We start from the raw sequence: 14956 nt of genomic DNA, 5'->3' as shown, positions 1-14956 counted from the left end.
CTATGATTCCGTCCTGATTCAGTTCCAAGGAGCATGCTCAATGGGCACAGCGGGACTGTAAACAGTGACTTTGAATGAAGGAACTTTGCAAATGCTGCCGGGAAGTAGAGTCTGCAACAAGAATACACAAGGACAGCTCCATGCCATTCTTGTTCTCGCTTTAGTTTTTCTGACAGAGGGTCTTGCCATATAGCCCTGGCTGGTTAGTGCTCACTATACAGCCCAGGCCGGCCTTACTGGCAGCAACCTGTATGCTTCTGCCTCCCTGGTACTAGGATTATAGGAATATCTAAAGAAAGGAAAGGACCTAATGGTAGAACACTAGCCTAGAACATTAATACTGTAAAACAAAACAAAATCAAAGGCAAACACCCCTCTTTGCACTTATGAAGTTTTCCTCCTTGAAGGAACTCCACAGTTCTCCTCAGTGTGGTGACTGGGGCCATTACAGTGATGTTGCTTCTGCTCTCACGGAGGCTGTGATCAATGGCCTGGCCACAGCCTGTCTTAGGTGCTTTGATAGATGATGCCCTCCCTCCCCATGCTTTCCCCATGGCGGCCACCGCTGGCTGCTACACATACATTCTTCTGGTTTGCTTCCCTGTTTGGTTCCTCTCTTCAGCCCCTGGCCCAGAGGCCATGGTGGGCAGGACTGGCTTGGTTGCTGCTGCATACCGCATGCTTTACTGAATCCCTGACAAAGCAGCTCTCCCCACCCCCACAAACGGATGGAAGACAGACCGTGGGATGGACAGCTGTCTCTGGATCTACAACTTAAGTCCGAGGTATGATGTGAAGGAGACTCAGCCTGCCTTGTGCCTCTCTCCTAGTCTGGAAACACTGGAGTGGAACCGGGGAAGGTGGCGTCAGTCAACAGAGAACATAGTTTTTAACCTTGAAAGAACTGGGGAGAGCATTGCAAACCCCTGAAGATTCTTCCGTTACTAAAAACTGAAAGTGCTTTCTGTAATTCAGAGGGCCCCAGAGCACACCCAGGGAGAGTCTGCTGCTGCTTTGCTGCCAGCACATGGCGGGGTCTTACCACAGGTGGGCACGTCCTCCTCCGCTGATGATGTCTGCTCATCTGTGGATGGCTTCTTCTTCCCCAGACCGATGATCTTGGTGATTTTCTTCCCAGTGACCTTGGACACAGTCCCCTTGGCATCTGACTTGGAGGTTTTCTTTCTCTTCACTGTCAACACAAAAGTGTGTCTTAACCATTCATATGCCGTGGAAAATCACAGCATTAACCACCAGGCATTTCTTCCCCGCAAACTGTTACTAATCGTGCATGAGCATCTGTGATGAGCCAGCTGGGGGTCCAGATGCTGGGGTCACTCAGGAAGCCTGTAACCTCAGGAAGGATAGGTATGCACATATGTGCACACAGACATGCGTGCATTATCAGACACATGTGCTGTTCTGAAGGCAGCAAAGGATGGCAAATAATAGCAAGAACCATGTGGAATGGGAATGACTGGGAGGACGGCTGGTTGGTCAGACAGAGCCTGCCCAGGGCAGACTTTTGGCTGACTGCTCAGAAATAGGGAATGAGTTCTGTCTGTCCCAGAGGGAGCAACGGCCAGGCAGGAAGATAGGCTGACACACACTGTCAGTGTGGGAAAGATGGCGTGGTCCAAACGAAGCTGTGTCATTTCAGTAATGACCTGGCTGACAAGGGGCAGGTCTCCAAGGAGGGAAGGGAAAAGTGGGTCCTCACTAGGGGTCTCTCTTGTCTATTTTAGACACTTCTCTGAGCTTCTGTGTCTAGAGCTCTCAGACTGGAGGTCTACTTTTCAGACCCTCATCTCTCATTTGACTAGGGCAGTGATGGCTAACACCTATCAATAAGTAAATCTAGAAACATTTTGTACAAAAAGAATTTTTGACTTCCCCAGCAAAATCAGAAGACCTGGAAATCCCGGCTCCCACATGCATCCTCTTGGGGCAGAGTCCATGCAGCTGACAATGGCTCCAAAGTTCTGACACAGGGCAGTTCTCATCTCTCCACCCCAGGGAAGCTGATTGCCAACTGGTATCCTGTATCTGCTCCTACTCAGCCATGTGGACACCCCTCTCCTACCCTCAGACACGGATCCAGCTGAATCCCAGGGATGTGGCTCAGAGAAGTAAGAATGGATGTGGAAGGACACGCTTAGAGCTGAGGGACCAGATCCTAATGAAAGACCCCAGCCCTGCTATATTGCCTAAACCCAGCTTAGCCGTTGTAACGCCATTTTGCAGGGCCTGCACACAAACAAGTATAGGTCCAGGGCAAGGTCAGTGCTCTTAGGTTGCCAAACAGAGGTTGCCAAACAGAATGTCTGTGGTCAGACATCTGACCTGGGAGGGGAACAGAAAATTCTGGGGAAACCCACCTGCACCCTAGATAGAGTCAAGTCAGTTATTATCAGATCTTGATGTTCCTGAGGAACTTGTCCTCAGGGTGAACCCCTCGCCTTATTTGTACTGACCAATGGAATCCCTGTAACCACGCATCAGCTTCTGTGCCCTGCTTTTGCTATAAAAGGAACCCTCACCCAGTCTGCGGGCGCGCAAGTCCTCCGAAAGACTTTGCCGCCCGCAGGTACCTGTGTCTACCTAATAAACCTCTTGCAGTTTGCATCCGATCCGTGGTCTCGGCTTGGTTCTTGGGTCCGGGGGTCTCCACCTGAGGGAAGGTCCCTACCGGGGGTCTTTCACTTCTACTCAAGAGCAGCTCTGGGCAAAGGCTTGTCAGCCCGTCTCAGTCTTGTATGGGTGCCATGTGCAAGCCCCTTTCCCAGGGGTCTCCTCCACTGGGACACAGCCTCCCTGGGGTGCAGTTCTGCATCAAGACCAATACAGCATCTCCTCACTCCTTACACACCCCTAGTACAACCCTTCAACTGCATTGTTTGTGGCAACCTCTTAAGCAACACAAACCCTTTTAGAATGCAATGGGTAAGTATTCTCCTTTTTCAGGAACGACTGAACCCCAGGATATCACACGGAATCATTTCAGACACAGAACATCCAGAGGCGTGTGATATGCTATGGAATAATTCCAACCCCTCCTCTAAACAAGTGTGCTCATTCGTAAGCATCCCTCCCCATCCCTCTGGTGCAGAGGAGGAAGCAGTCCTCATTTCTACCTTCACTGCCTCCCTCCCCTAAGATCAGTGGGTGAATCCCTGTCTCTTCTCTGGTGTAAAAGCAAGTAGCAGTATCTAAGAAAAAAGCTGCCATACTGTCTCTAAAGATGAAGCCATAAAGAATTTGGGGACAAACAACATTCTATACTGAGTGTCCCTGCCATGGCCCCATAATTCTGACCCCAAGAGTATTTGGAGATGGGAGTCCTGAGAAAGAAGGTTAGATGAGGTCACATGGTGTGAATGACTGATCCCCAAAGTAGTGCCCTTTTATAGACTTCACAGAACACCTGAAGACACAAGCCAGGAAGAAAGGCCCCCATGGACCTACCCTGACTCTGGCCTTGATCCTGAGCCTCTGCAAAACCCTAGGCTGCAGTATATGTTCTTACAGACATTTTCAAACAGATTAAGGTCTCCTGAGATCTTAGGCGAAGTGAAGGGATGCCCATGCACCCCCCTTTCCATGATCTTACACACATTTACTTACTGAGTACTGAGAACCTATCCAATGCCTTGGTGGGAAGACCCAAAGCTTCCTTACTCCACCAGACAGCAACCCAAGGCAAGATCTGGGTCATTTCTTCTTCAGTCCACCCAAGCCACAGGGAGTGGAAGTGACAGGGTTTGGTTCCATCAGTGGTTTGCCAGGAACCTGTAGATGAGCGTCACTGTGTCCTACTCCCAGGCAAGGGGGAAGTGAGGAGACCAGAGACACTCTTCCCAAGGCTCTACCCTGAGGTAACCTTTCTACTCGGGAAGTGGGACTCAGAGAGAACAGGATTCGGAGACTCAGCATAACTGAGACCAGCTCCTGCCAGCAAAGTGCTTGCTGGACTCCAACCCCTAAGGCAGAGAATGATCACATCCTAGGTCATCCTTGGAAAAAAGGCCCCTATGTAGAGACATGACAGAAAAGCCACCATGGACACTTTGTGGCGATTCAGTGGGGCAAGGGGCAGTGTTTAACATATTACCACATTCAAAAGTCAATAGAGAACTCTCAACGCAGTGAGGTTACATGGCAGAACAGTGGAAGGGCTCAAAGAGCATAGATGACCAAGACCCTAGTGACAGACAGAAAGAGAACATTAATCGCTCAGTGTGTAAATGCCACAAATCTAGGCAGCCCACTTTCTCCTACAGAGATGGAAATGAAATTATTTTCTGTCTAGTCTAGGGGAAGCAGGGGAGGGAGAGGTCATATCATCAGGCCCCTGGTTCAACAGGTCCACCCACAGACACCCTGTTGAGGACTGTGTCTCAAAGGACACAGCTGGGTGTGGGCAGCCCAGTCTAGGACTTTGATCATTTCCGCCACATCTGCTATAGGACAGTCACTGACTCCTCAGTGTTCATCCGGAATGAAGAGATGGGCATCTCACAGCTGAGTTATAGCTTTGATTGCTGCCTTCTCTGGTGAGACCACAGTGTGTAGAGAACATGGAGGAGCTCAGGCTTCCTCTCTGTGACCACCACACAATCCATCACAAAGGGGACAAGTTAAAGAAAGCTCGACTCACATTTTCCCAATGCAAAGTGGAGAACAGTAAGGATCAAGAACAAGGGTAAGGGGGGCTTAGGGTGCATCTGGACCATGAAGTTCCTTTGTGATCTCTGACGAACAACTATAATATGCAAAGCATAGGGTCAAACAAGAGGAAAATGTGTGAGCCAGGTCATCCGGTCAATTCCCAAACACAGAAAGCTGAGGACAAGAGGGGCTGGAGAGACTGCGTGGCAGTTGAGAATGTACTCCTCTCACAGAGGATCTGAGTTTGGATCCTAGCACTCACGTCAGGTGCCTCACCTCTAACGCCAGATATCCAAAGCCATTTTCTGGCCTCCATGGGCACCTGCATGAACATGTGCATATCTCTCACATAAATAAAAAATCATTTTCTTTTTAAAGAGTGAACAGGAGATTCCTAGGGACAGATACAAAGCCTACACGAACAGCCAACAGATACATTACTCCATAGACCCTAGTCACACAGGTTCATGGGGACTGGGGGACATGAAGCAAGAAAACTGACCTATCGGCTGAGCTACTGTACCTTGGCAGTGAAACAGTAACTGGTGTGTGGCACCTCTGATGGCCCAGCATGGGAGGCTGCGGCCGGAAAACTGTTTGAGTCCATGAGGCTAAGATTAGCCTGGACAAAGGGACAAAGAGACTATCTTCCAACAACAACAACAACAACAGAAATTAGAGCCAAAAAGAAAGAAAGGAGCCAAACAGCAATGCAGGAGCCACTGAGTATCCTACCTCTGGGCAGAAGTTAAAGATAGCTTCCCACACTGAGGTCTTCATTATATATAACATAACTGGTACTAGCTCTTAGAGGGCAGGACTAAAATTACACCCGAACCAGACTGCATTGGAAAAACCACAATGAAGAAACAGACAGTGTGACCTTCCGGAGTGAACTGTCACTGTCTGGGCTCCAGAGTTCTCAGAGCTGGGACACTGCTGGTGCGGCACACGATTCATTCCCAGGTAGGAGCCCTCCTCTAGGAGCCACACGAGGAGAGCTCAGGCACCCCGAGCAAGGCCTCAGGTCCACAGAGGTCTGGATCCCCCAACAGACCCTCAAGTGGCACCCATCGCTTCAGCACATACTCAGGAACAAAATGTCCAGCCACGCAGATGGGGGACAACCTTTAGGAAACAGATATTTCATAAATGACTCGCAGGAAGAGCATGTGCAGAGCCTTCAAAATCTCAAGAGCAGACAACCCCATAGGAATATGGGCAAAGGATCCGAGGAAACACCACACCAGAGAGATGCACGAGAACATTAGACTGCTCACCGCTGGGGAGGCCACAGCTGCACACCACCATCTGCCCTACCAGAGAAAGGCTGCAGGCCAGACAGGGACAGCGATCCCAGGAGAATGTGGAGCCTCGCAGCCCCACTTCTGGATAGGTTCTTGAGAGACATGTCCACACAAAACCCTACCTGGGAGTCAGTATGTACTCACTGTCCCCACATGCCATGCCCGTGTGGAGCCAGAATACCCCCACAGTTCCCATAAATCCTGCCCGGGAGTCAGAATGTCCTCACAGTCCCACCATCCCCATATGTTCTACCTGAAAGTCAGAACATTTTCACTGTGCTGATATTTTGTTCGTGCTTTAACAAATAAAGCTTGCCTGAAGATCAGAGTGTGGAGCTAGCCACACTAGTTAGCCATAGAGGCTGGGCGGTGGTGGCACACACCTTTAATCCCAGCACTGTGGAAGCAGACAGATCTCTGGGAGTTCAAGACCACCCTGGGCTTGAATCAGTCTAAAAGAGAAACAGAGCTCATACCTTTGATCCCAGCACTGTGGAGGCAGAAGCAGACAGATCTCTGTGAGTTCAAGACCACCCTGGGCTACATGAGATTGAATCAGTCTAAAAGGGAAACAGAGCTCATGTGTTTGATCCCAGCACATGGCATCACATGTCTTTAATCCAAGCACTAGGGAGGCAGAGACAGGAGCAATATGGCTGAGCGGAAAGAGGATGATAAGGTGGGAGGACACAGGAGCTCAGAGCATTCAGTCGGATAACTTATAGAGACAGGATACCCCATTTGGTCTGAGGATCCCATAGAGGTAAGAACTAGTGGCTGGCTGGTCTGCTTCTCTGATCTTTCAGCTTTTGCCCCAATATCTGACTCCAGGTTTTTATTATTAAGACCAATTAGAATTTGCAGTCCATTCCACAGTCCCATATGTTCCACCTGAGAGTCAGAATGTCCCGCGAGTCGCTGTGTGTCCTTAGCAGCTTTCACCTCCACAGGGAACGCTGTGCAGCAGCTCTCATGCTGAGATACGGGAAAGAGACCCCAAAGATACACCCTGACCCCAAGTGAAAGCAGGAAACGGGGTGGGAGGGGGCAGAGGTGACAGAGAGAGTGCAAAGGAACACTGGGGTGACAGAAATGCTCTCTCTTTTTTTTTTTTAATTTTTCGAGACAGGGTTTCTCCGTAGCTTTTTGGTTCCTGTCCTGGAACTAGTTCTTCTAGACCAGGCTGGCCTCGAACTCACAGAGATCCGCCTGCCTCTGCCTCCCGAAATGCTCTCTTGACTGTGTTACTTGCTGTAGCAATCCCAATAATGGTTAAGTCAAAGCTGGTGTGCTTTACTGAAAGTCATCTGTATTGCTAAAAAGTCCATTAAAAACAAGAGACTTTACCCCCTGCACATCCTTGTTCACAGCAGTTCTGTTCTCAATAGCTGAGGGTCAGAAGCAACACAAGTACCACTGGTGGACAGCAGCATGCAGTCCACATAATGGAATATGATTCAGTCTTGAAAAGGAAGGTAAGGCTCTCACTACAATACAGACAAACCTTGAAGACATCATCTGGGTGAAATAAGGCAGTTGTAAAAGGATAAGTACCCAGGATTCCACTCGCATGAGACCCCCAGTGTGTGGAATCCACAGAGATGGAAAGTTGAATTGTTGGGACTGGGGAAGAGGTGAGGGACTTGGGTTTAATGCAAACAAGGTTTTTATTTGTGAAGACAGAAAGTTCTAGAGATGGACACAGGTGATGGCTACACAGCACTCTGTGTAAGTTTAATGTCCACAGGAAATGTTGGAAAGTTATAAATTCTGTGGTACATGTATTTCCCATGGCTTGACAATAATTTAGATGCAGGTAGAATGAGAAAGAAAGGTTCTGGGCTGTTGCAAATCAAAAGTCCTCCCTTGTGTTCTTGGGAACAGAGGGTGTGATGCCTGCATGGCTGAAGCACAAAGACTTCCCAAACAGTCACACTTTTGGAGCTCAGATATTCTTGGCACACGTGTTAGAATCTCACCTTGCTCTTTTCCATTGCATGTGGTGACTCCATTTTCCACGACACCTTCTCCGTCGGAGCTGGGCCTCTCTGAAGACAATTTCTATAAGGACACAAGGATCACGTTATTCCCACCGTGGTCATGCAGACCTGGTGAGGTATGGTAGAAAGTGAAACATTATCTCAAACGTTAAAGGACACATGGACAAAATTGGCACACTGCATTCGGACCTCATTGAAGAGCAATGAATGAACCAGGTCATTCACTCCTTTAAGTCCACATCTTCACCCTTCGTTGGTAATACAACAAGCCACAGAGTCTGTGAGAGGATCCCTGCTCAGTCCAGAGCAGGCACTGAAAATGGACAGGGGCAGAATTGTAGACGTGCCCACTGAAGTGCCGCACTTCTCGTAGAAGGCTATTAAAACTAGCAGTTATGAATAAAAGGATTGAGGTCTGAGGGGGCAGACACAAGGGATACCCTGGCTAACCAATACACTGCACATATGTATTGAGATGTCTCACCAATTCCTCATAAATACACACAATTCACATACACAGAAAATAAAAACCATTAACAAAACCAAAAGCTTCTTGAAAGCTGACATCTCTCACCTTCTCCAGTTCAGCCTTGTTCACGGGGGCACTGGCGCTGGGTGGTGGAGAACACTCTGGATCCACAGGGCCGCTGCAGCCACTGTAGGCTTCTTTGATCACCTGTGGGAATGAGACACAGTATGAGCCTGCCCAGAGGCAAGGGGACCCAAGTGATGGGCTGAGTCCTGTGTGGGCAGGCAGTGTGGCAGGGGAACTCGAGGGTTCAACAGCACCTGGTGTTTGAACTCACGTGGACTGGAATTTGTCCATTGATTCACCTATTTGCTCCCCAAATCACCTGCCCAGTCCTGGCATGACACTAACTGGGAAATGGCAGGAAAATATACTCCAGGTTCTCTCTGGAAGGCCCCTCCCACAGCACTGAGGGTCATCAAACGTGAGGGGCTGGAAAGGTCCTCGCACTTAAGAATATGTACTGCTCCTGAAGAGGACCTGGGTTTGGGTCCTTGCACCTGCCAGGAAGCTCATAACTACTTGTAATTCTAGCTGCAGGGGATTCGACACCTTCTGACCTTCTCCAGCGCCTACACTCACATAATCAAAAATAAAAACTTTTTTTTTAAAAAAAAAAAAGAAGAGGATATCCAACAACCTAAAGAACTACAAGAACAAAGCATGATCCTTTCATGAGAAGGTATTGGCTACCTTAGAGCAAGAGGATTTGGGGACCGTCCCAGGATGACACACGAACGGTAAGCTGAGTATCACAAGGCTTTGGCCATGTGAGCTGACAGGAAAGCTCCTAGGCAGAAGGAACAGAGGTGCAGAGGCCCTGCAAGAGGGAACAGGTGTTTAAGGAGCCCCCTTCGGCCTGGGGAGGAGACAGTGGTAGAGAATGGGTGGTGGATGCAGGAGTCCAGGGCATGCCCCCTTCAGGCCTGGGGAGGAGGCTGAACTTGATCAGTGGAAGGAGAGATGGAAGGACCGCCATGCGAGGACAAAGAGCTCCAGAGCCGGTGTGAATGGCTCTGCCGCCTGGCTTTCACCTTGGCACAAAGTGAACTGTTCTGAGCCTGAACAGCCTCCTCTAAGGAGCGTTAATGTTCTAGATGCTTCCATTCTTCCAAATTCATGTTGAAGATTAAACCCCACAGCAGCAGCCTGGAATGGGGGGGCGGTTTAGAAGGTAGCAGGGTCTGCGGAGCCTCTGTGAAGACCTTAGGCCTCAGAGAAGAGCATCCAAGCCTTCGCAATAGGACACAGCAACTAAGAGCCATCTATGAAGCAGAGTACACACACACCCTCTCTGGTCCCCCAGTTTCCCAGCACCTGGATCGTGGACTTCCCACCCCTACAAATATGACAGATAAATTCCTGTTTATGAATTGCAAGTATCTTGTTATGGACTAAACCCCTGAGATGCTACTTTAAACTGTCAGTTTGATACAATATAGAGTTGCTGGGGATGGAATCTCATGGAGGGATTGTCTAGATCAGGTGGGCCTGTCTAGGCAGATTGTTCCCATTCCATTCACTGAAGTGGGGTGGTCCACCCATTGTGGGTGGCACTATTCCTTAAATTTGGGTCCTGGACTTTGTAAGTATAGAAAGGGACCCGAACACAGTGAGCAGCAGCCATTCTTTTACACTGCTGAGGGGATGATGTGAGCATCTACTTCAGGTTGCCTCAACTTCCCTGCAATGATGAACCTGGAAGCTAAAATAAGTCCTTCCTGCCCTGAGTGGCTTTTATCAGAAATAAAGACACTATAGACCAAGTCCCGCAGACAATGCCCCAAACACAGTGTGTGTGAGTTCTTGTGGGAAGGAAGGAGCATTATACAGGAGAAAAAGAAAAACCGGTACAGGGAACATGGGTGAGCACCGTGAAGGAACTGAGATGAGGGAAGGGCAGTGACAGCGAGGCTGCAGAGGTGACAGTGAGGCTGCGGGGTGACAGTGAGGCTGCGGGGTGACAGTGAGGCTGCAGGTGGCAGCGAGGCTGCAGGGTGACAGCGAGGCTGGGGGTGACAGCGAGGCTGGGGGTGACAGCGAGGCTGGGGGTGACAGTGAGGTTTGGAGTGACAGTGAGGCTGCAGGGTGACAGAGTCCTGTAACCTCATCTTGTAATTGTAGCTTTAACTAAGGAAATTGGCTGCAATTATACAAACAACCCTGAAATTGATGAGTTCTTCATTCTCACCAAAGCCTGCACTCCAGAGGCTGCAAAGGCATGAGGCATGGTCTGGTAAAGCCCTGTCTTCTTTTCTCTTTGTTTTTTTCTGCCCACAGGAGAAGCATGTGGTAGCATGTTTCACCTATTCTTACTAGTCCTAATAGAGGAAAATGCTGTGTTTGCACATGTGTCTGCCCATCTGTGTGCGCATGCGTGTCTGTCTGGATGCCTCTCCGTATGTGTGTGTGTGTGTGTCTGGATGTCTCTCCATGTGTGTATGTGTGTGTGTTTGTGTGTGTGTATCTGCCTGTCTGTGCACACATGTGTGTCTGTCTGGATGCCTCTCCATGTGTGTGTGTGTGTCTGCCTGTCTGTGCACACGTGTGTCTCTCTGGATGCCTCTCCATGTGTGTGTGTGTCTGCCTGTCTGTTTGTGCAAGTGTGCCAATCTGACTCTGTGTTTGCCTGTCTATGTTGTATGTGACTCTGTCTGTGGAAGTCTCTGTGTGCCTGCGGGCCCGAGTGACTCCGTGTGTGCTGTCCCCTGGAGGAGATGTGCATTCTCTTGACTCTGTACAGCTCATCCCCCAGAAGGCAGGCCTCCTCTCTCATCTAGGCATCCTGCTCCAGCCCCCTGCTATAGGCTGTCTTAAATGTCTCCAGAGGCCATATGTGAGAGAGATCAGTAGGAGGAAACTGTTAGGTCACTGACTTGAAGGGGATAGTGTGCCCCTCACCTCCACCCACTACTCTCTTCCTAACTGTCCCAAAGTAAGCAGCTTCCTCTACCATAGACTCCTGCCATGACTGTTGACCCTGCATAAGCCTGAATGCAATGGAGCCAACTAACAATGGACTGAGACACTGGGCTTGCACTCCTTCAAAGTGTTTCACTCAGACTTTTTGTCACAGTAGCAGAAAATGGACTGGAACACTCCCCCGTAACCCTAGCTGTCCTGGAGCTCACTATGCAGGCCAGGCTGGCCTTGAACTCACAGAAATCTGCCTGCCTCCACCTCCTAAATTGGGATTAAGGGTTATGTGCCACTATGCCTAGCAACAAAAAAACTTTGAAGGTCTTATTAGAAGGAAAAATATGCAAATAAGGAAAAATGAAACTTGAGATTTTTCTATATTTTTTTAATTGAACCAAGGAAAAACATGAATAGAATAGAGACTGTCACTAAAGCGAAAACCATGAGCTAAAGTCCACTAGTCCTTTGCCCCAGTGTCAAAATATGCAAAAGCAAAGGAAAAGAAAAACCAGCTGGCATATGCACACTTCAACCTCTTTCTTCCAGACAGGCCGAGCCCTCCTAAGGAAGACGATGGCACCTGGCTATCAATGCTGGTTCATGACAACGTCTTCCCAAGCTCCCAGGAGTCCACCTCACATACTCGAAACACTCAGAGTGCCAGCGACTCCCTTCTCTCCCAGCTAGAACTCAGGCCCCCTGTGGAGCAGAGCCATGTGACACACAGTGCTGGTATGGGCACGTGATATCCACCTGGGGCAGGCCAAGAGCACAGAAGACGCCTTGGCACTGTGAGACTCTGTCTTCCCCTAGCTCCAGACCAACCTGTCCAGACCACAGAGAAAGCACCTGAGGGAAGGTGAGCATGGTGGCTCTTGTTCCCACAGGGTCCCCACCAATTAGAGAAGTCCAGCTGCTTCATTCACTGTCCTCAGCATCATCAAAAGGCACCTGTGGGGTCCCCTCCAGAATGACAAATGAGGCTCTGCCGTTCAGGGTCCTTAGAGACTTCTTAGCATGTGTCTATGCAAAAGGCAGTATGAGAAGTTCACCGTGTACTTAAGAGAACGGGATGCGAATTGGAAAATCACAGCTCCTCCACACAACAAAATACTCTGTGGTAATTTTGTTTGTTTTTAACTCAAGCCCTCCACTCCAGAAGCACAACCTCTGCACATTTTTATGGAAACCTGATCATGCTGCTTCTGGGAATGCTGGCTCTTGTCTTGTGTTTGACCTCTGCACAGAGGCTCCTGTCTGCACTTCTCTACATGCATGTACATTTAGTATCGGATAGGCGTGCACACACACACACAAACACTCACACACTCAGGTTTCTGGCAAGCACTGTGGATGATGGATGTAACAGGCAGATAGGACACATGGCTCTGATGATGCTTTTGCAGAAGAGTGAACAATATCCTGTGCTGGTCAAATGCTGCCTTGTGTTTATCAGACTTTGTAAAAGCAAGGACTTTCCAATTGTTACATTAAACCTATTTCTAAATGTCTCAGAACAAGCTTTGATAACAGTAGTTTTGGGTGATGAGATACTTGTCTTTGGCTATAAAACAATTCCTAGTAGAGAGTGGAAAAGCGTTTCATAGGGACTCACAATGACAGTGGGGTCACTCAGTGGGAGAATGTCCTTAGAACATATGAGGCATGGACTCAATGCCCAGGTAGGAGCTTGGGGCCTTAAGGTGTGTTCTTGGGGCCTTTACAATGTCTTGGGTCAGTGAAGGTAGTACTGGGCCGGTCAGGGCTACTTGCCAAGACATAGTCTTAAAAAACAAACAAAAAAATTTAAAAAATAAAATAATAAACAAATAAAGTGGAAAATAAGTCTTATTGTAGGAAAAAATGAGCTGATCAAAAAGTTTATTACATAACTGAAAGAACTGAGACAATGAAGAGGGCACACGGTATTTCAACTTTACCACACAGAACAGCACATAAAACCACCACCCTCACCCTGACAATACAGAACAAACTAGAGAAACCAAAAAAATCCAAAACCAAAAGCACAGTTATAGCACTTTTCAAAGCCATCTGAGCATAGGGCTACCAAGAAGGCACAGTGAAGGAAACCCTAAAGATGAAGGGGTCTTGGAGAAAAGAGGCTCCCCGCAGCTGCCCTCCTGGCTGGCAGTAGATAAGGGAAGGGGTCAGCAGGGTACTCAACCAAACTCAACTGCTCAGGGCCTGCAGGAGCCAGTTCTCACCCTTCCCATCTTCCCTGAGAGGGTGAGGAGGGTCCAGAAGGCAGGCAGGGAGGAGGCACACACTAACAAAGCAGCTTCATTCAGTGCAAGGTGCCTGCTTTGCCAAGGAACTCCAGATGCACAGCGAGCATTCACCAGGACGGTTCTAGCTTCCAAAGTCACAAGTTGAGGCTGAGCTTGAAGCAGACAGGCTTTAGGTCTGGCAGGCTAGACCTAAAGAGATCCACAGGCTGCTCCAGAAGGCTGGTCACCTGTCCACAGCACATGAGAGACCTTGCCAGTTCTCTAGTCCCAAGCCATGCCCCTGTGAACACTCAGCACTCATTCTGAAGGCAAGAGCGGCACGAAGCAAAGCAACATGGCCCCTACTCTACTGTGCCCAAGAGACTCACAGGAAATGGCAGAGGGCAGTCTCTGCAGTGTCCTTCCACTCACTCCAAAGCCTATACAGACTCCTCTTCAGAAGCAATCCCAGAGATGGCCCCAGTGCTGGAATGAACAGACACTAAAATAGCTACGACGGAAATGCTGAAGCAGCCCATGAAGTGGAGGGTGGCACACAGACAGATGGGACTTCAGACAGACGTGCTATATAGAGAAAGATGGGAAAGTGCTGGAATGGAAGCTAGGATCCATGTTGAAGCATGCATGAGGGCACAGTGGGCCAGAAGCTTCCCAAACAGTGTGGACAGACCATGAGGAACACACAGCCAGAGGGCCATGGGGTGAGGAGCTGCTGCAGCACAGGGAACCCCAAGTCTGTGGGAGTACCCAATGAGAGAATGCATATAATGGAGCTGTCAAAGGAGGGGAGACAGGGCAGACATCCATGGATAGGACAATGACCTAGCTGCTTCAAAGCTAATGAAAAACAGCAACCTTTGGACAAATGACAAAGACCAGGAAGGCTGACACTCTGCACAATACCACAGGGAGAGTCACCTGCTGGAAGTCCAAAACCAAAGCAACTTTAGAGACCCCAGAGGCAGTGACATCAAACATGGGAACAATGGCTGTGGACAGGGTTGGTTTCTCGGGAAGAAGAACAAGATAATGGCTTTCACACTACCTGAAAATCCATTTTCAGAAGGCCTGCACTGTAGGAAATGAGCTTTCAAACATTTTTGATTTAATTAAAAAAATTCCTTTGTGTGCGCCTATGTGTGTTTATATGCACATGAGTGCAGATGGCCATGGAGGCCAGATGTATCATATCCCCCTGGAGCTGGAGTTACAGGCAGCTGTGAGTCATCTGGTATAGGTGCTTCAAACTGAACTTGGGTCTTCTGCAAGAGCAGTATGTGTTTT

The 14956-nt window shown here is 48.9% G+C and overlaps 1 protein-coding gene across 4 annotated transcripts in view; it reads right to left on the bottom strand.

The window, feature by feature from the left end:
* Window positions 1-14956, bottom strand: part of Afap1 (actin filament associated protein 1) — a 115800-nt gene that overhangs the window by 35090 nt on the left and 65754 nt on the right. For all 4 annotated transcript variants that reach the window (XM_057772061.1, XM_057772063.1, XM_057772064.1 and 1 more), the window contains exons 7-9: window positions 8550-8651; window positions 7955-8036; window positions 1043-1192 (exon numbers count right to left, since the gene is read on the bottom strand). In XM_057772061.1, coding sequence (XP_057628044.1) covers window positions 1043-1192; window positions 7955-8036; window positions 8550-8651 — 334 coding nt within the window. The remainder of the gene's footprint in view (window positions 1-1042; window positions 1193-7954; window positions 8037-8549; window positions 8652-14956) is intronic.

This window comes from Chionomys nivalis, chromosome 6 (assembly GCF_950005125.1).
Source record: "Chionomys nivalis chromosome 6, mChiNiv1.1, whole genome shotgun sequence".
NCBI classification, from domain to species: Eukaryota; Metazoa; Chordata; class Mammalia; order Rodentia; family Cricetidae; genus Chionomys; species Chionomys nivalis.
This window is presented reverse-complemented; position numbering and strand designations above follow the sequence as displayed.